Below are 22,507 nucleotides of genomic sequence, written 5' to 3' on the forward strand. Positions count from 1 at the left end.
AATGGAGGTGGGTCAGGGTTCCGATGTTTGCTGATTGTGCAGTTTACTCCACTGTGTTACTAAACATTAGAGTTGGATTCATGGTATGCTTATTTCTGTATTGCTGTTGACAATGCTGCTGTAAAATCCACAGAAAACTAAACTCTTGTGCTAAAAGGTATTCAGATTTGACAGGGCGTTAAAAAACTATACATGTTGTATAAAAATAATCCTCCACTTAAACACATACAATTTGTACGGTCAGCTACAAGGGAGCTTGGTAAAAACGATCGCATGCACAAAGTCCATTATTGTGCAGCAGATCCCTTTGCGCATGCAATCGTTTTCTCTAAGCTCCCTTGCTTGTGACGTCACCCAGCGCCATATCATCGCTGGAAGTGAAGCGCTCCCACTAGCTCCTGAGCGCTGCCCGAACGCGACCTAGATGTATGTTTCCATGCTCTGTAATAAAATAGAGTTGTACCATCATTGCTGTGTCCTGCATCTCATGACAGGAAGTATATTGTAAACAGGATTCTAGTTAAAACTGAAAAACATTCACACATATTTAAATTTTGACCTTTCTATCTCTTTAAAGAGATAAAAAGGTCAAAATGTAAACATGCGTGAACGCTTTTCAGTTTTAAATAGATGTTTACAATATAAATAGGCTTTTATGTCCCTTTAACACAGTAGATGTTTCGATATTATTCAGAAATACAACTGAAGCTTTTAAAATGACATGGAATTATATATATTTCCTATGTGCGTTCACAAATCTGTGTTCGAAGCAGAAAAAATGCACCATAATAACCTGTGCCTATCCCATATATATATATATATAAAATCACTGCTGCTCCTTATTAAAAACTATAAATATGAAAACCATTGCTACCTTGCTGAAATGCGCTAAAATTCTCTCTTATACTTGTAGCTGTTAGGAGGATCTGCGTACAGAACAATTATAAATACTACACAAGCTTGCGATAGCCTGCTCAAGGCACACGCTTCTTTACAAGTTTACACGCACAGTATATATGCACAAAGTGACTGTATGCATTTGTACATTGATTTCTCCATTTCCACACCGGTAAGTATCTTTATTTCACGAAAAAAACAAGTGACATTACCGCCGGAAGAGGATACTGGCAGCTGACTTATGACGTAGGTGAATCCGACTCCACGTAGCTGCTACAGCTGGAGAGGGGCGGAGGGTAAAGATGGCGGAAACGGAGGATCGAGATGCCAGTGGAAACAGGCAGCTGGTGAGGAAGTTTTGCAGCTTGGGAACGAGGAAGGGCTTTGATAAATTGCTATGTTGTAAATAGCTGATGTGCAGTGAGCAGTAGAAGTGTGGTAACTTTATATGTGGTGGTTAATTGCGTTATAACATTCCAGTTTCAAAATCGTTTTTATATTAGGGTAAATGATTTGTCCAAAAGCGAATTTCTGCAGTTGTCGAGCATTGTAGTCACTGTACCACACACCAATGTGTGTCTAGGTAGTAGGCACTGTGCCGCACACACCGCCGTGCATCTGGGTCTGTGCCGCACACACCGCCGTGCATCTGGGTCTGTGCCGCACACACCGCCGTGCATCTGGGTCTGTGCCGCACACACCGCCGTGCATCTGGGTCTGTGCCGCACACACCGCCGTGCATCTGGGTCTGTGCCGCACACACCGCCGTGCATCTGGGTCTGTGCCGCACACACCGCCGTGCATCTGGGTCTGTGCCGCACACACCGCCGTGCATCTGGGTCTGTGCCGCACAAACCGCCGTGCATCTGGGTCTGTGCCGCACACACCGCCGTGCATCTGGGTCTGTGCCGCACACACCGCCGTGCATCTGGGTCTGTGCCGCACACACCGCCGTGCATCTGGGTCTGTGCCGCACACACCGCCGTGCATCTGGGTCTGTGCCGCACACACCGCCGTGCATCTGGGTCTGTGCCGCACACACCGCCGTGCATCTGGGTCTGTGCCGCACACACCGCCGTGCATCTGGGTCTGTGCCGCACACACCGCCGTGCATCTGGGTCTGTGCCGCACAAACCGCCGTGCATCTGGGTCTGTGCCGCACACACCGCCGTGCATCTGGGTCTGTGCCGCACACACCGCCGTGCATCTGGGTCTGTGCCGCACACACCGCCGTGCATCTGGGTCTGTGCCGCACACACCGCCGTGCATCTGGGTCTGTGCCGCACACACCGCCGTGCATCTGGGTCTGTGCCGCACACACCGCCGTGCATCTGGGTCTGTGCCGCACACACCGCCGTGCATCTGGGTCTGTGCCGCACACACCGCCGTGCATCTGGGTCTGTGCCGCACACACCGCCGTGCATCTGGGTCTGTGCCGCACACACCGCCGTGCATCTGGGTCTGTGCCGCACACACCGCCGTGCATCTGGGTCTGTGCCGCACACACCGCCGTGCATCTGGGTCTGTGCCGCACACACCGCCGTGCATCTGGGTCTGTGCCGCACACACCGCCGTGCATCTGGGTCTGTGCCGCACACACCGCCGTGCATCTGGGTCTGTGCCGCACACACCGCCGTGCATCTGGGTCTGTGCCGCACACACCGCCGTGCATCTGGGTCTGTGCCGCACACACCGCCGTGCATCCTGGGTCTGTGCCGCACACACCGCCGTGCATCCTGGGTCTGTGCCGCACACACCGCCGTGAATCCTGGGTCTGTGCCGCACACACCGCCGTGAATCCTGGGTCTGTGCCGCACACACCGCCGTGAATCCTGGGTCTGTGCCGCACACACCGCCGTGAATCCTGGGTCTGTGCCGCACACACCGCCGTGAATCCTGGGTCTGTGCCGCACACACCGCCGTGAATCCTGGGTCTGTGCCGCACACACCGCCGTGAATCCTGGGTCTGTGCCGCACACACCGCCGTGAATCCTGGGTCTGTGCCGCACACACCGCCGTGAATCCTGGGTCTGTGCCGCACACACCGCCGTGAATCCTGGGTCTGTGCCGCACACACCGCCGTGAATCCTGGGTCTGTGCCGCACACACCGCCGTGAATCCTGGGTCTGTGCCGCACACACCGCCGTGAATCCTGGGTCTGTGCCGCACACACCGCCGTGAATCCTGGGTCTGTGCCGCACACACCGCCGTGAATCCTGGGTCTGTGCCGCACACACCGCCGTGAATCCTGGGTCTGTGCCGCACACACCGCCGTGCACCTCTAGGGGCTGCGCCGCACACAAAACCGGCGCCACCTCTAGGGGCTGCGCCGCACACAAAACCGGCGCGCACCTCTAGGGGCTGCGCCGCACACAAAACCGACGCGCACCTCTAGGGGCTGCGCCGCACACAAAACCGACGCGCACCTCTAGGGGCTGCGCCGCACACAAAACCGGCGCGCACCTCTAGGGGCTGCGCCGCACACACAACCGGCGCGCACCTCTAGGGGCTGCGCCGCACACACACGTTTAGAAATTACAATTAAAGTATATGGGGATTTTTGTAGATAAATAATTTGGTCATTTTTAAAAGTTTTGTGATCCACCCCCTCCAGTGCAGTGGGAGTTCTTGCCGTACAAACAGTACACACTTTTACCTGTGTGTGTTAGGCATCTGTGCCACATATTCACACTGCTGTTTAGAGAGGGTCTGTACCTGGCACATTGGCAGCTACACAATTCAACAGTGAGGCTCTGTGCTGTTGAGTAATGCAAGTAAATACTCCACCTAATAAAAATAAACGCTAAATGTCAAAGGCTTACCAAGCTATATTAAATGTAGGAGCTAGTAAGATTGAGCAGATTTTAGGAGTTACACAAATGTTTGTGTTCAGACATGTAGTAATCAAAAAAAGTTTAGATCCAAAAGTAAAATTCAGGGGGTCGTAGGTTTCTGGTGTTTAGGATTTGTCAATCATTTAAATATGTACTGCTTTATAAATGTGACATGCATTGTGGTTTTTAATATGTTGTTTTTTTATTAATTATTATTATTAACAGTTTGCAGGTTTGTCAGATGTATCCATATCAGGAGATATTCCAGTGGAGGGGGAAATCACTGTGCCTATGGCCTCTCAGTCACAGGAGGAAGATTACTCTACATTAGATGAACCTGTCAAGGAGACCATAGTATGTAGCACACACTAGCTGATGGAGATTCCATGAACTGGTGCTGATAATTTCTGTTTTTTTTTCAAAAGAAAGGGTTTTCCCCTTGAACTCTTATATGAATGAGTAGAGAATATTAGGTGATTTGTTGTCATAATGATAAATATCAAATGTGATTACCATAATACTATGTGCCCAAAGCAGCCCCAGTGTGGTTAACACACTTGTATGTTCTCAAATGCATATTCTATTATATTCTTGAGGTTATTTAAAGCAAGCCTGCTACTGAAGAATGCTATTTATATAAAAAATGTAACCCCTTTAGGACCGGGCATTTCAGACAAAAACTTCCCTAAAAGACCAGAGCATTTTTGCCATTACTACATTTAGTAACAGAAATAGAGCCTTTTTTATATTTACCTATCAAAACTATGTGTATGTGTGTATATGTAATTGTTTTTTTTTTTTTGTTTTTTTGTTTTTTTTTAGTAGACAACCTAAAGTATTGATCTAGGCCCATTTTGGTATATTTCACGCCACCATTTCACCGCCAAATGTGATCAAATAAAAAAAAATTGTTAGCTTTTTCACAATTTTAGGTTTCTCACTGAAATTATTTACAAACAGTTTGTGTGATTATGGCACAAATGGTTGTAAATTCTTCTCTGGGATCCCTCCCTTTGTTCAGAAATAGCAGACATATATGGCTTTGGCATTGCTTTTTGTTAATAAGAAGGCCGCTAAATGCCACTGCGCACCACACTTGTATTATGCCCAGCAGTTAAGGGGTTAATTAGGTAGCTTGTAGAGTTAATTTTAGCTTTAGTGTAGAGATCAGCCTCCCACCTAACACATCCCACCCCCTGATCTCTCCCTGACACCCCTCAAACAGCTCTATTCTCTCCCCCACATTACAATTGTCACCGCCATCTTAAGTTCTGGCAGAAAGTCTGCCAGTATGAAAATAAAAGCCTGTTTTTTTTTGTTTTTTTTATATATTTGCTGCAGTGTAGGTTCCCCCCTCTCCATAAAAGCTCTCTAACCCTCTACCTGTCTGCCAGTACCCAGTTTGCTGCAAAATTGGCAATTTAAAAATAATAAAAACATAAGTCCCTTTTTTTTTCTGTAGTGTAGCTGCCCCCCCCCTCAATACACTACCCCCCCCACCCCTCCCAGATCCCTTTCTCTTAATAGATCCTACATGGGATCCAACTCATTGCCCCTACTCCCTCCTTTCCCCTCAGTTACGCCGTTTTTGGTGAGGGTTTTTTTAGTCCCTGTAGCGTGGCCGAGCGGTCACACCCACTCTCCCGCCTCCTCCACGATGGGCCACCCACCAACAATCGGCACCACCGCTGTCTGATGCCCTCTCTGCATCGGTAACTCTGCAAATCTATTTCTGCAGTGCCCCACAAAGGGGACTTTCATTCATGAAGTATAACATATACTCCTTTTATTTGTTTCAAGTGTTCCTCATTCTGAGCTGCTCAGGCAGCCCACAGCAGAACGCTGTTTTGCCAAGAGGTGACTTTTCCACCTCTTGGGAAATAGCGTGTGGGAAATCTGGCTCCCAAGGGTGCCAAGCCGGATTTCCCGCATGGCTATTTGCTAAGAGGTGGAAACTTCACCTCTGTCAAAAAATAGCGTTCTGCCGTGGGCTGCCTTAGCAGCTCAGAACGGCGAACGCTTGAAACAAGTAAAGGAGCTTTCTGCATGAAGTATCTTATACTTCATGAATGAAAGTCCCCTTGGTCACAAACGCTAGGATTTACTTTCACTTTTAATGAAAAGTTTTAAGTGCTTTGCGTTTTTAAATGTCAGAAAGGTACATTTATTTATAGAGTAATTTCATATAACAAATTTACTGTAACACATGCCTATTATTGATGTACTTTTAAAACTATTCTTACACTGTTATAGCTTGTTGTGAAAGCCAAATCAAATTTAGCTGATTAAACAAAACACAGCAATTAAAGCAAGAAAATAAGCTAATACCGCTGTGTATGGGTTTAATTTATTTTTGTTTCTTTTAAAACTTTCACCTATCTCTGAGATATTCTATCCTCTGTTGCAGATGCGGGACCTAAAGGCTGTTGGCAAGAAGTTCATACATGTTATGTATCCCAAAAAGAGCACTGCACTGCTCAGAGACTGTGAGTATTCACCCTATGCCCTACTATGCACACATAAGTGCTGCCATCTGACTCTACCCTTAAGTGTGTGTGTGTGTGTGTGTGTGTATATATATATATATATATATATATATATATATATATATATATATATATATATATATATATATATATATATATATATATATATATATATATATATATATATATATATACTTGTTTTCAAATACTCGCCGATACCAATTACCGATACTTTTTTTTTAATGTCATGTGACAGTTTACCAAGCACAATACAGACTAATTATTTAAGATTCCTTCTTTATAATTATAAAGGGCTGTAATTCAAAAGACATTATGAAATAATAAAAAAGTTCACTGAACATGTTTATAAATAAAAACTATTACAATAAAATATTAAATTTAAAGGGGTGATACAATTGGGTTGTAGGGCTGTTATATAACATCAATCTGACATTTGTATGGAGGTTCGACTCTAAGTTGAACAGTCTTTCACTTTCCACACTACTGCATGGGGCAGAAAGATATTTTTGGGCCATTTTTGCCAGAGCTTGAAATCTGTTTATTAACTGCCCAGTACTTCAGGGTTTTGTCTGAACGAGGTACTGTGATCTCTCCTACAATAATACAAATAACAACAATTTGTATTGTCAGAACAGTAGTAAACAATTTTTAGTTTAGTCTCCACTCCAGTTTAAAATGAAATGGGAACATGCAGTTTGAAAAAACGCCACAAGATAGCATATGGGTAGGAAGTAGAGGTATTGGTTTAAGTATCGGTGCATTTGCACGAGTACAAGTACTCATGCAAATACTTGGTATCGGTACCAATACTAGTATCGGTATCGGTGCATCCCTATTAAAAAAAAATATATATATATGTATGGGACTAGACAAGCGCCAAAAGGCACACTTCGTGTAATACGTTCAGATAATTTACTTATAGTATAACAATGGGAAAAATCCGCTCTCACCTGGTTCAACCTCAAGGTATGAGGTATACAAAGGGCACTTGTGTTAGTGTACTCTCATCTCTTGTAGTCCTCCTGTATGTCCTTAGGTCTCCTGGTGTCCCTGGAAGTCTGCAGCGTGTCCCTGGAAATCTTAATGTATAGGTTGAACCAGGTGAGAGCGGATTTTTCCCATTGTTATACTATAAGTAAATTATCTGAACGTATTACACGAAGTGTGCCTTTTGGCGCTTGTCTTGTCCCATACTCTTTCAGATTTTCAAGAGGAACCTCGCCCTGCGGGGGATCATCCTTTTTCTCACAGACGAGCGGCCTAATCTTTCACAGCACACAGGAACTAGCATTGTGGATTCTAATGAACAATATACATCCATAGACTTGCCACATTTGATTGAATGAGACTGTTTACTGCCTGACCTGCAAGTGTCTTGTGTACATATATATATTCCAGGTAGTGGATGGGAATATATATATATATATATATATATATATATATATATATATATATATATATATATACACACACACACACACAGCGCTTTGTGGTGCTGAAGTTTAACCTCCCATGGATTTTGAAACAGTGCTGTAATCATTGTGAGATTGCAAGAAAAGTGACTGGCACCATTTTGTTATGTTTAGTTCACTCTTTTTAGTGCAATCTGTGTCTCAGTGCTATAGGCTGGCAAATTGTACTACAGTGATTGTCACTATTTTACAGGTACAGTATTTATTGAATACTGTGCTAGTGTTAAACTAAACATAGCACTATTGCACCCCTAATAAATGTTAGTTCAAACATGTTTTCAAGTATTTTAAACTCACTGGCAAGTGAAAAGAAAGCTAAAACTGCCTTGTTGTTTAACACTTTAAGGCAGTTTTCACTTTACAGCGGGGCTCCGGTCCCTAACCTGCTTTATGAGCGGGATATGTATATTATTTTTTTCTATCAATCTTATGTTGTCCTAAGATTATATAGAAGCCACTTAGAACTTTTCTGGATTCCTTATGTTTGGTAAATAGGAGTATTATGCAATAAGTCCCCTTGATTCTACAAACTTTTAACATAAGGATTATTTTGGTATTTGTGACAGCACAGGGACATAGGCTTGTACATCTTAAAGGGACATTAAACACTTCTTGTTTTTGTGTAAAATTTATATTTGTCCCACACTCCATAGAGGGACTAAAAAGCAAAATATGTAGCCTTTGCAGATTTGGTATTTTGGCCTCCTAGGGAGTGTGGGGCAAGCACCATTCTTTGACAAAAGCAGCAAGCTGATATTTTATCATGTATGTTAATTATCCTCTGTTCCACTTCTCTTGGGGATACTATTTTCTGTTAGCAGATACTTGTCTATTTTGTTTTGTGGCACTGCTGACTTATATAATAGTAAGGTTGATTGGCTACTTCATTAATGAAAAGTAGAGTATATCATCACCTGCAGCTTTGCAAACAGATTCTGCTGAATCATAAGGAAGTTGTGTTCTTATAGCATCTACCTTTTAAATATAAGTTCAAAGGTATTCTTTTTCTTTTAAGCTATTCATATATTCAGGTTTTTATTCTGGAGCTGAATTAAAAAACAACAACTTTGTTAGTATATGGAAATCTATTTCTCTTTACCAAGTACACATAAAGAATAAACTATCGTTTCAGCATATAGGAAAAAAATGAGTTTAACAAATTAAATAGCATATCAAGAAGCCATATTTTTCCAAGAAATGTGGCTTTTCACTTCTTTTGCACAGATAATACAGATCTATGAAGACTCAATTTTGCCTTTTTTCATCAGTAAAAGCCGGCAGTGTTTTTTTGTACATTCATTGGCATAGTGTAGTGGGAGTCATATATTACAAGAGCAATGTTTATTTTAATGCATCTGTTAAAGTCATATCATAAAAACCATACTGTAATTTGCTTATGTAATTTTGCACTACTCGCCCTGCAAAAAGGGCCATTATAGTCTAAAAATACATGCTTTGATTTGTTAGAACGTGTCATTTTAGCACTAGGGACCCTGACACTCTGTTATTAATACCCGCAAAAGGGTTAAACACTACTTGCACGGAACTGCTGGTCCCAAGCAGAAACAGTCTGTGAGCCAATCAGCAGCGGTTGTCAGACAGCTGGGTTGTGCAACTACCACTGCTGATTGGATCACTGCCTTTGTCAGCTCAGGACCAGCTGTTCCGTGGTGAGTAGTGCAACAAATTAGAGCATGAAATATTTCCAGTACAATGTCCCCATACGCTATTCTTTTTTCTTGCAATACAAAGTTTACTTTCAGCAAGTTAAATGAAAGCGTTGTATGTTAATAATTTTTATATATATATATATATATATAGTATGTGTTTGTGTGTTCTTGAAGGTTAAAACAATTCTTAATTGCATTTTCTTTTCTTTAACATGACTCTACTCTGGACTCTTCTCTTAAGGGGATTTATGGGGCCCATTGGTGCTCTGTGTATCACTTGCCCTGTAAGTATTCTATGTTGGGTTTTTTTTGTTGTTGTGTGGTTTTTTGTTTTTTTTTCATTTTCATTGTATAGACCTTTGATGAAAAAAATCATATCATGTAAAAAAAAAATCAATATCAAATGTCCTTTTTAAAGGGACAGTAACATAAAAACTATAAGGATTGGATAGTTGTACTGCTGTCATAGAATGCTAAAGACACATCCATGCGTCTAAGCTTCTATCAGCCTACCTAGATTTACTCTTCAACAAAGAAGCATTTCTTTTAAAAAGAAAATATATTAGAAAATTTGTGGTAGTGACAGAGTAAGTAAAACATATTTAAGCTGACTATATAGGGCTCGGTTTATCATTCATATTCTCCTATATTTATTATATATTATTATTTTTTACTAAAAGTTCTCATGAGAAATAATTCCCCTATTTATCATTTAAAAATGCGCCTAAAATTGGGCAAGTTGAACTGTAAAATTCTCCTACTCTGTTCTCACTCTCCTTGGAGAACATGTTGTCCAAAAAAAGGGTTAAATTAGCTCCTTTAGTCGTATTTCATATAGTTCTCCTCATTAATTCTCCTAGTTACAAATATCATTTATATTCTCCTGTGGAGAGCTGAAAGTTCTCCTGCATAGTTCCTGCATTAAAGTTCTCCATAACTACTGTGGAGAACAGCATTAGAAATCTATTCTCTATCTGTTGTGGTAGAAAAGGGCCCTACAAGGTGCAAAAATAATCTGTAACAAAGCGCAATAATAATGGTTATTGGAGCATGATAAAGGAATTATATAATGGTGCACCAAAATAATATACACCAGAGCACAAAAATTATCTATTGGGGCATAAAAATAAGATATAAAAGAAGCGTTAAAATTGAAGCACAAAAACAATGAAAATGTAGATCTATTTTCTTACATGACAGTTTGCTGAAGAGGGGTGTTAACAAAGCTACTAAGAAGGCTGTATAAATATTTCTAATGCCTTAAATATGACTGACATGGAGAATAGTTGCTTATTTTCAGTGGTAAATAAGGAGAAGATACTAATCCGACTGGAGAAATGTATCATTAGTTCTCCTCAGCTCTCCTATGGAGAAAAAACTTTGTTTAAGATAAATACGGGCGCACAGGTGCGCCTCTCCAAAGGAGAGCTGCGGAAAACCGATAGAATTCCCCAAATGATTGATAAATCGAGCCCATAGAATAGTTATCAGCCCTGTGCTTATATGCTTCTGCAAGCATTTTAATAAAGATCAAGTAAAATTAAGCTTTTGTTTTCCTCTAGATTTTATTTGCATTTACTTTTTAATATAACTTGTATTTTTCTTGCAGTCAGTGACCCTTGAAACCTTTATTTATAAGAGGGGAGCTGCTGTTTGTTGATGTTGGTCTAATTGTTAATTTTCTCTTCTCTACAGAATGCTCCAGGGCAGTTCAGCTAACAGCAAGGACGATGGAGGACCACAGTTCGCAGAGGTCTTTGTTGTCATTTGGTTTGGCGCCGTGGTCATCACTTTAAATTCAAAGCTTCTAGGCGGCACAATGTTAGTAATAACAGCTTTGTACATTTTTGTTTAATATATATATGTATATGTGTGTATATATATATATATATATATATATATATATATATATATATATATATATATATATATATATATATATATATATATATATATATATATATATATATATATATATATATATATATATATATATATATATATATATATATAAATTTAGGGTTGCACCGATACCATTTTTTTTAAGATCGAGTACAAGTACCGATACTTTTTTTTTTTTTTATGTCATGTGACATTTTCTTAAGCACAATACAGACTAATGATTTAAGATAGCTTCTTTATAATTATGAAGAACTGTAACTCAAGACATTAGGAAATAAAAACAGTTTTATTTGCTTGTTGTCACAAAGTTGTAAAAACTCGAAGAAATTTCACAGATCATGTTTATAAATAAAAATATTACAATAAAATATATTAACAAAAACAATACATAACAAATGTAAAATCACAACCAACCAAAAGTGCAATACAGTTAAAAATATAACAGTGCAATGTTTAATCATGGAGAACTATACTATGGGATAGATTACCTCTTCCTGCAATTATATAAGCTAAGCATGTTCCTCAGAGTACAGTATGTTTTGAGCATAATTGTGCAAGATGAGAGCTAGCAGTATAATGGGCAATCTAGTAATTAGAAAACATTTTTCAAAAGTTAGTAGCAAGTTTTTTTAAAGGAACCAAAGCATCTCTGGATGTTCAGCTATAAGTCTGTTTCTGCTATCGGTAAGGGCGTTTGACACTAAGCTGAACAGTCTTTCACTTTCCACACTACTGCATGGGGTAGAAAGATATTTTTGGGTCATTAAATCTGTTAACTGCCCAGTACTTAAGGGGTTTGCCTGAATGAGGTACAGTGATCTCTCCCAGGTAGGCTTCCCGCTGTAAAGTAGCAGCTTTTGGAGCACTGCTCTTAGACTTACAATAATACAAATAACAGCAATTGTTATTGGCAGAACAGAAGTGAACAATTTTTAGTTAAGTCTCCACTACAGCTTAAAATGAAATGGGAATATGAATTTTGAAAAAAACACCACAAGATGGTGTATGGGTAAGATCTAAGATCTGGAGGTATCGGTTTAAGTATCGGTCCATTTTCACGAGTACAAATACTTGGTATCGGTAGAATCCTAGAGAGAATTTTTTATTTTAAATTAATGCAGTTTAGGGATGGTATATATTTTTAAATTTCTGTAGTGTATTGTGAACCCACCCACATTTCCCCTCAAACAGCTCTCTAACCCTCCCCTCTCACTTGGTGCCGTCATCTTAGGTACTGGCAGCTGTCTGCCAGTACCCAGTTTGTATTTTTTTTTAAATGTTGTTATTTAATCAAAATATTATGTTTCTGTAGTGGCCGCCCACCCGCCTCCTTCCCTCCCACACCATGCACAGTACCACCACAGCAGAAACAGTGTGTCACTGTCTGTATCTGCTATCTGGCTTCATATAGTAACAGGAGCGCGATCATTCAGCAACAATAATTAAGTTATACCCAGTGGCGTATTTAGATTTTGTGCTGCCCTAGGCACTCCTTTTAAAGGTTTTAGGCCTTTTTTCCTCTTAATATTTTTTGAGCCAGTGTGTGTTGAAAATTGGCTGGCAAAACACTTGCATCTCATACCATTTTCTCCCAAAGGGGAGGGGAGAAAAGGGAGGGAAAGGAGAGAGAAGAGAAAAGTGGGGAGGGGAAGAAAGGACAGAAAGAAAGGAGTAAAAGAAGGGAGGGAGTGAGTTGATGGAGAAAGGAAAAGAAGAATACACTTTGAAACAATCACTGTCCTTCACATGCAACAACAAACTGTAATTACCATCATTCAAGTAATTAAACTTTTTAAGTGTCAGTTTACTATTTAATCTGTGGGTTCATGAATGCAGAGACAGCTAGCTATTAGTAGCTAACATACGTCAGCACTGAGAGTTTGATTAGACATCACAAGCTGATCTAAGCAGTGCACAGATGCATCCAGTCTGTTAGTTACTAAGACCTGCAATAAGCACTGCACTCGCAGACTCACCACAGCTGACAAGGGGAGGCAGCATATCGGCACAAGGTCTTCTCCTCCAGCCTCACCTTGTAAGCATCTCCCCGGCAAGTTTCTCACCAAGAACGATTCCACTGCAAAAATGCCGGCGTCTCTAAATGAATCAACGGTTTAAAGGCGCATTGCCTGTGAAAAGCGACCTTAATTGGCGCACGTGCCTTGTCTCCTTGGTAAAAGCCTGCACTTTATCGCTCACTGTACTGTGTGCTGGCTTTTAGAGAGAGGGTAGGGCAGATGGGCTGCCCCTCCAAAATCTGCTGCCCTAGCCACCAGCCTTGTTGGCCTAGGCCATAATACGCCCCTGGTTATACACCAGCCTTGTTGGCCTAGGCCATAATACGCCCATAATACCTCATGTACGTGTACCACCAACACTTAGCTGGTGAAAATTAGTAATCTCTGCATTTTAGATACTGGCGGGTTGTGCGTGTCATAATCTTTTTAGCCACCCAGTCATAGCATATTTATAGCATATATTTTGTTTAACAGGAAATCATTGGCCTTTTTGTTTTACATTTGCTGTTTCTCTTTCAGCTCTTTTTTCCAGAGTCTATGTGTGTTGGGTTACTGTATCCTGCCTCTCACTGTGGCAATGCTAGTATGCAGACTAGTGTTTCTTGGGGGCATGAACACAGTGACTTTCGTTATACGACTGGTCGTAGTGTCTCTCATGTTTGCTTGGTCCACCTTTGGTAAGAACCTACTTTTTATTTATGTATGTGTATGTGTGTGTGTGTGTGTGTGTGTGTATATATATATATATGTGTATACAGGTGGCCCTCGGTTTAAGCCGGTTCAATTTGCACCGTTTCAGTATATCAACCTTTTTTTTTAGTCATGTGACTGCTATTGAAAAGCATTGAGAAAGCAGTGCATTGATTAAAATAGCCAGTAGGTGGAGCTGTCCGCTTGTGTTGCAGCAAAGATACACACAAGCAGGCTGAAATGAATCAGTGTAGCTATCTAGACATGAGCTATCGAACAGTTTTTATTGGAACAAGATCTTCCTGTCTATAAATCAGTCCAGTTTGGAATGCATAAAAGGAACTGTTTGCAGAAAAATGCAAGTAAAGTCTGTGTTGTGTGATTATTTCATAAGGTTTATAATGCAGTTTAGCAAATGTTTTTGTGCATTTAACTTAGTTTAATTATATATTCTGTGTTGTGTGAATATTTGATGCTGTTTAGCATTTAAAGTCTTCATTTCAAAGCTTTATAAATAATGTATTAGGTGTTGCTTATGACAATTTTGAGAGGGGCCTGGAATCTCACTCCCTCACTTCCCATTGACTTACATTATAAACTGGGTTTCAATTTACAATGGTTTCGATTTACAACCATTCCTTCTGGAACCTAACCCCGGCGTAAACTGAGGGCTACCTGTATATGTGTATATATGTGTGTATGTATATACAGTAAATATATATACTGTATATGTAGCGCTGCGGAATCTGTTGGCGCTCTACAAATACATGATGATGATGATAAAAAATAATATATATATATATGTATATGTGTGTGTGTTCAAGAAGGAGCTCTCACCACAATAACAGCTGCCAGGGTGCCAACGGTAAAATATAGCTGATAAAGGACGGCACTCACTGTACTTTCCAAAGTGTACTTTTAATAGAAAAAAAGTGACGTTTCGGTGGGGGGGGGGGGGGGGGGGAAACTCCCCTTACTCAGACAAGCAAACACAAGTGACAAGAATCCTTTTAAACATTGTAAGCCCCTCCCAGTGAAGTGAAAAAATTGTGCCAAAACCATAGTCATGACAACAATCCGAAACAAGTAATGTCAGTTTCTAGACAACAAAAAATTATAAACATTCATAGTGTCAGAGCATACCTCAGTATACAAATTATGCACTCCCAAATATGCTTCCCAAAAAAAACTAATTCCCAAAAATCATGTGTAAATAGTGTGATCATAGATAAAATATAACAGTACATGTCTGTCTATAATTCTAAAAGACCTGCATCCCTCAATTTACTATGCTGAATGTAGCAGCACAGCCACAGGGAAAAAGAAAGAAAAAACTGAGAAATGGCACTGAGAATATGTGCATGTGAACAGAAACTGAGCAACAGAGACTGAAAACAGAAACAAAAAACGGAAAAATGGAGACACAGAGACAAATTAAGATTAAAGTAAAATAGAAATAAACTGTTACCTCTGCTATCCTCCTAATTCATGTCTCAGCTGGAGATCTGTCTGTCCCCAGCATGTAGTCTCACCACATACAAACACTCAGGCTCAACATATGGACGTCATAATGCAGAGTCATAGCTGAGAGGCCACACAATGATTACACAGAGATCGTCCGCCCTCTTGTGGTATACGCAGATACTGCAGCTACAATAAGCCCTATATTTGCATACCTCAGACCAAACATATATCTATATATAAGCAGGCTATTTGATCCTTTTTCAGGGTCACATAATAATAACAAACATTACTGCTGTGAAAAACAGTCGTGCACTAACCCAGATATATAAGTCCTTACCAATGGTAATAGCTGTCATGTGTATCACTCTCAGGTCAATGTAAAAGCCTGGGGAGACAGCTTTACATCCTCTGTTTCTTAAAGGGGTAGGGAAATTAACTGTATAAATCAGATACATCATTACAGTCCCATAGACTGATAGGATAAAAAGAAAAACAGAATAAGGAGGATCCTACATTACTCTATTAGTCTCTTAAAGGGATTAGAGAGTCCCCGAGAGTAACGTCTAATCCCTTTAAGAGACTAATAGAGTAATGTAGGATCCTCCTTATTCTGTTTTTCTTTTTATCCTATCAGTCTATGGGACTGTAATGATGTATCTGATTTATACAGTTAATTTCCCTACCCCTTTAAGAAACAGAGGATGTAAAGCTGTCTCCCCAGGCTTTTACATTGACCTGAGAGTGATACACATGACAGCTATTACCATTGGTAAGGACTTATATATCTGGGTTAGTGCACGACTGTTTTTCACAGCAGTAATGTTTGTTATTATTATGTGACCCTGAAAAAGGATCAAATAGCCTGCTTATATATAGATATATGTTTGGTCTGAGGTATGCAAATATAGGGCTTATTGTAGCTGCAGTATCTGCGTATACCACAAGAGGGCGGACGATCTCTGTGTAATCATTGTGTGGCCTCTCAGCTATGACTCTGCATTATGACGTCCAGCAGCACCAGTACACCATATGACACATTATATTGAATAAGCGCCAGTAGGGGGCGTGAAACATGTCAGACATCTCTCTTGTGGGTCACTCCATGTCTGTCTGACCCTGTGTGGGTCATTTTCAATGGTCTGGAATAAAGATTAAATTTTTTGCCTACTTTTTACTCTCCTGAGTCGCTACTTTTGTGTCCTATCCTGTTGCATTGCGGCAACACAGATCCGCTGCCTAATAGTGACTCTCTGTCTGTCTGCTGCGCACCGGAAGTGCGTGCTCTCAGTGCGTGTGTCCGGGAACTGGAGAGAGTGAACGGAACCTTGAGATTGTCCCTGCTTTTTCACAATTTTTGTTCTCAAATCCTCAGACAATTTTTTGCTGCACTTTCTCTTTTCCATGCTCAGGGTGGCACACAGAGACACACAACAGAAAGGTTGAGAACATTTTTCACCATTTTAACTGGTTGCCGGTGTGATTTCTATATTGTCAGCACCTGTAAGGTGAGTTTAATTACAAATTACAGGAGCATCACAAACTTGGAATGCAATCATTTCTTACAATTTTTAGAAGGTGCCAATAATTTTGTCCAGTCCATTTTTGGAGTTTTGTGTGGAATTTGTCAGATTTTTGTTTTCTCCACTTTTTTTGTGTCATACCAATACAAACAAAAGAAATAAACATGAGAATGCCTAAACATTGCAACAATTTTCTGGGCAAAGTGGTGCATTGTCTGACAGAAATGCAGGAGTGCCAATATTTCTTGCCATGACTGTATATATTACTGCATGTTGGAGGTAAAATCAATAGATTGATAGATGGTCTTCATTAAAGTCTGTTTAGCCTTTTACTGCAACTACCATGTAGCTAAATGTGCATATACAACAGAATCTTAGTTTATTAACTGGTGAAGGATCATTTGGATTTGTATATACTGTATGTTAACGTGTTCATGTGTTTTAAGGACTTCAGGTGTAGATAGACATTCAGAAGTATAAACTTGTATATTTCGTGCACACAACTATAGGTGAGACATATTATGACCTACAGGGCTGGTCTATAAAGCATGCACAGGTAGCCAATCACCTCCCTGCTTCATGTGCTTTCTGCCCAGTCACGTGATCCAGTTAAGGAGGCTGCAACATAACACAGCATAACAATGGTCAAAGTACATTTATTACTCCACTTGAAGAAACAAACTTATAAATGTGTCCCCAGATCTCACAATACATTTAAATAAAAGATCGGTTTTCTAAGTAGAGAATGCCATGGACTACTGTGTCTGACATATGTGATCAAAACTCTGTTACTTGACAAAATATCAATTCAAATATTTCCTTATCGCCTCCTTTTATTCATGATCAGATATGGGAAAGAGGAAAGGCTGTAAAGGGCTACCCATATTCTGTCACCTAACTTATTTTTAATACGTTTTCAAATAATTAACATATTTAGGGTATGGGTTTTCCACACTTCTGTTTGCTAACTTGCTCTTTATTTATCTTTAAAGTGACACAAAGTCAAAATTAAACACTCACGATTCAGATTATTATTCCTTTATCAAATTATGTTGTATTGTCTTTTTATTATGCACTTGTTAATTATGCAATTCTATGTTATTTAATGGTCCTTTAATTGAAACAGCAATTTTGCCAAAATATTCACTGCTCTCTGATCGGCTTAGCTCTTATTCCTGTGGTGGGTGACAGGGTAAGCATCTACATATAATTTATTATGGTAGTTTTCCATTATCTGGACGCCAGCCACCCCTGATTATGATTAGAATTATATAATTACGCCCCCTGCACATTTATATAATATAATTCTAATCATAATATATAGGAATTGTACATCCCCTGATGAAGTACCTTATCTTTAAAGAAACAAAAACGGCACTTATTGTAATACCCATTTTTATAGAGAATACAAAAAATGTGCAATTTCCATTTTAAAGGGATATGAAATCTAAATTATTTCTTTCATGATTCAAATAGATCATGCAACTATCTAATTTACTCCTATTATATCTTATCTTTATTTGAAAAAGCAGGAATGCAAGCTTAGGAGGCAGAATCATTTTTGGTTCAGCACCCTGGTTTGCGCTTGCTGATTGGTGGCTACATTTAGCCACCAATAATCAAGTGCTATCCAGGTGCTGAACCAAAAATGGGCCAGTTCCTAAGCTTACATTACTGCTGTTCAAATAAAGACACCAAGAGAATGAAGAAAAAAGGATGATAATAGGAGAAAATTAAAAAGTTGCTTAAAATTGCATTCTCTATCCGAGTCCCTTTTAAGTTGATCAACAAAGGTTGCCATCTGCTCTACTAAAGACTTCTGGTGTTTTGAGGCTTTTTTTTTCTTTGTAATTGATGACCCAAGTAGTGTGTGAAAATATAAAGCTAAATATAGACATCAAATTATGTTGTTTTTGTCTGTATATTTTTTATAAACAAGAACTGTGTAAACCCACTTTTTTTTTTTCTCTCCCCGTTTTTAGCCTCCACAGCATTCTTAGCAGACAGTCAACCTCCCAATCGCAGGGCACTTGCAGTTTATCCAATATTCCTCTTTTACTTTGTAATCAGCTGGATGATTCTGACCTTCAGTCCTTGAGCTACAGTAAATACACCAGGTCATAAGCTTGGACTAGTTTGGATCTACCAGCACATGGAAGGATTGTATAACTGTATTTGGACGTTTCTCCAAAACACCGGAGTTAGTCAACTCTGTGTGAGTGAGCTGCAGTACAGGAAGACCGTACGTGTGTCCAAGCAGTTGTTAGTTTAACTTGTATATAACCCTGCACTATATAGAAGCCTCTACATGTTTTCACATACTTCTGTAAATAAACGTGATGCTAGCGTTATGTCCCTGTACTGGAAGGGGAGCCAGGGAACTTGTGAATCATTATGGTGGCGAGAGAGTTCCAACTTTATTTCTATTTAAATTAACAAGCTTCCATATTCTCCAAGTGTATTTAATGTAAACAATCTGTGGGGTTTCTGTAGTCTCCTTTAAACAGGTTGTGGCCATGGGGGCACCACATACAATAAATGTTCAAGAGTCATTTTATTTGTGCCTGTTAACTTAAGTTTCCTATCTCCATTTAAAAATGTTTCTGTAAATATGGCACTATGCAAAATTAAATGATGCAAACATGTAAACCAACATTGGGCTAGATTATGAGTGGAGCACAAACGCTTGCACCCGAGTAATTTATCGCGAGGGTTTGTGCTCATCAGGTGTACTGCTCGTATTACAAGTTGAGAGTAAACGCAATTGCTTGAGCGCAATCGTGATTTAAGCAAGAAATATTACCGTGACTTCAAAGCTCTGGTTAACAGTTTTGCGAAAATAAAAAGTTGCATAAAACACATAAAAAATGCATCACAAAGTATAGTTACACACATAACACTATTAAAAAAAAATATTGCACACAAAAGTTAAGTCTCAAAGGTATGAGGTCTCAGGTGGTGTTGAAAAATGTATATGGTGTGTGTGTATATAGATATATATTGGTGTGTGTGTGTGTGTGTACATATGTATTAATATGTGTGTATATATGTATTTACAGACACATAAATACATATGTATACACATAGGCAGATATATAAGTCCATTGGAGCCCTTTGCCGTAGTAGGTGAAAACATATAAAAGCTTATTAAATATTCATATTTAATAGAGGTTTTAACTGTGAATGTACTGTAAATATTTCACATTCCAATGTTCTGCACATAGCAGAATATGTTCCAAGTATTTCTAAATAGAGATATATATATATATATATATATATATATATAAATATCTGTGTGTGTGTATATATATATATATATATGTATGTATGTGTGTATATATGTATATTGTACCAAATTACCATCAGAAATATATGTATATATGAATAACTAGAACATATATATTCTATGTGCATAACATTGGAATGTGAAATATTCATATTTTCATATCGGGTTTGCACAAATGAGAATGTGATTGGGTTTGCTCGAAAGTAGGGTGTTTTTTTCCCACTTTAATTTTTCTCCACACTTTTTTTTCTCTCCTCCATTGACTTCTATGGGGGAATACATAAACGTGCACACAATATTCTAATTTTGAATTTTTGCACTTTTCAGGTTAGCGTGATTGCAAAAACGGTTTACTTTTTAACTTGTAAATTGAGAGCAACCAAACGAGCTCAAAAATCTTGTAGCGCATATTAATCGCAATTAATCAAGTGGAAGCATTCATTTGAACTCCACTCGAAATCTAGCCCATTGTGTGCAGGCTGTACTATATACAATACACTTAAAAGAAAGCAGATAGTGCTGCGTTTAACCTCTTCTCTGCTACATTGGCAAACATTATTTTTTGTGACTTGGACTCTCACTCCCCTTAACCCTTGTGCCGTGGTGGCTAGAAAAAGCTTTTGAGTACTCAAAACACAGTAATTCCTTATATTGGATAGATGGTATAAATACCTAACTTTTATGGATAAATCCAAAGACAAGAACGGTTATGATGGATTGCATAATATGGTAAGAGACCAGTACACCGCTGGAAAATAGTTACTTTGTTATGTTAGTTATTCTCTGTTACTGTCAGATTTTTGGGTGATATTCTCATTTTGAAAGTGATCAGAACTGTTGCAAAGAGTAAAGGCAGAAAAAAAATCTGTATTCAGCTTATTAAACCAAATAACCTGAAGAGGGCAGAAGAGCTGCTTGTGTGTATATAAGATTTGCACACACAAGTGTATGGCCAGTGCATTACAATATAAACTGTATGCAGGACAGTGTACTAAAAGATATGTCTTTGTTTTTATATTTGGTTGCACACCAATCGGTTGGTTAATGAGTGTGTACCTAAACACTAATATATTCTCTGTGCAGCTTTCTCTTTTCTTCATGGGGTGTAAGTAACATGTGAGGGGCTGCTGTTTCTTTTCTTTAATATGTGATCTGTAAATTTTGAAGGGTATAAATGCAATCTATATTTTTTAATTTATTAAAGCTTTGTTTTATAATTGAATGCACTTGTGGTGTTTCATTCATCTCTTGCAGTACATACATTTCCAAACACACGATGATCTGAAACAAATGACCAGAAAATTTTTCTGACCCATGAGATAAATAGATAATTTGGCTTTTTTTTACATTGAACTCAGAAAATTGGTAGAATTGTCACTGAATATTATAGAAAATCCACTACCACAAGCAGCATTTTAAAAGAGTCACGTGCACATCTAAAGTTTCTTAAACAAGGGACTCCATCAGGATTAGTACCTTTTTGAATTGGAAAGAAATGTTTTTCGCGCACTAAATTCGAGCAATGCGCATTTAGAGGCCTATTTATCAAAGGTCTGTCTGACCTGTGCAGATCAGGTCCGACAGACCTCGCTGAATGCGGAGAGCAACTCGCCAGAAACACGGGCCCTCAAGCTCCATTCGGAGCTTGATAAATGGGCCTCATAGTATGCAAGAGAGGTTTTTGAGAAGGGGTCATTATAAAAAAAAAAGTGGTACAGAGATCTACGATCAGAGCAGTAAGAACTGAAAAAGATTCCATATTCTGAAGCTCCAGAAAAAGATGATCAAAAAATTAGATGCCTGACAAAATGCAGCTGTTAATGGAAGAACCTGCAGTCTATCTTGATAATTTGGCACTACTTATAAATAGATGAGTACATTTAGGTAGTTGGTGACAAACCGTCGCTGACTGTGAGACGAGCTCCTTGTCTTAGAGGGACATAACCCCCCCCCTTTTTTTTTCATGTTTCAGATAGAACATACAATTTTAAACAGCTTTCCAACTTCTATTATCTATTTCTTTCATGTAATTGGCAAGAGTCCATGAGCTAGTGACATATGGGATATACAATCCTACCAGGAGGGGCAAAGTTTCCCAAACCTCAAAATGCCTATAAATGCACCCCTCACCACACCCACAATTCAGTTTTACAAACTTTGCCTCCTATGGAGGTGGTGAAGTAAGTTTTTGCTAAGATTTCTACGTTGATATGCGCTTCTCAGCATTGTTTTAGCCTGATTCCTCTC

At 39.3% G+C, this 22,507-nt stretch overlaps 1 protein-coding gene across 1 annotated transcript; it reads left to right on the forward strand.

The window, feature by feature from the left end:
• Positions 1 to 1,153: 1,153 nt before the first annotated feature.
• On the forward strand, positions 1,154 to 21,482 carry YIPF6 (Yip1 domain family member 6). The gene is made up of 7 exons (XM_053699028.1): positions 1,154 to 1,244; positions 3,957 to 4,085; positions 6,139 to 6,217; positions 9,622 to 9,664; positions 11,076 to 11,201; positions 13,820 to 13,977; positions 18,957 to 21,482. Exons 1-7 carry the CDS (start codon positions 1,200 to 1,202, stop codon positions 19,070 to 19,072), a joined length of 696 nt encoding a protein of 231 aa, XP_053555003.1. The 5' UTR covers positions 1,154 to 1,199; the 3' UTR covers positions 19,073 to 21,482.
• Positions 21,483 to 22,507: the final 1,025 nt, after the last annotated feature.

Source organism: Bombina bombina, chromosome 1 (assembly GCF_027579735.1).
Source record: "Bombina bombina isolate aBomBom1 chromosome 1, aBomBom1.pri, whole genome shotgun sequence".
NCBI classification, from domain to species: Eukaryota; Metazoa; Chordata; class Amphibia; order Anura; family Bombinatoridae; genus Bombina; species Bombina bombina.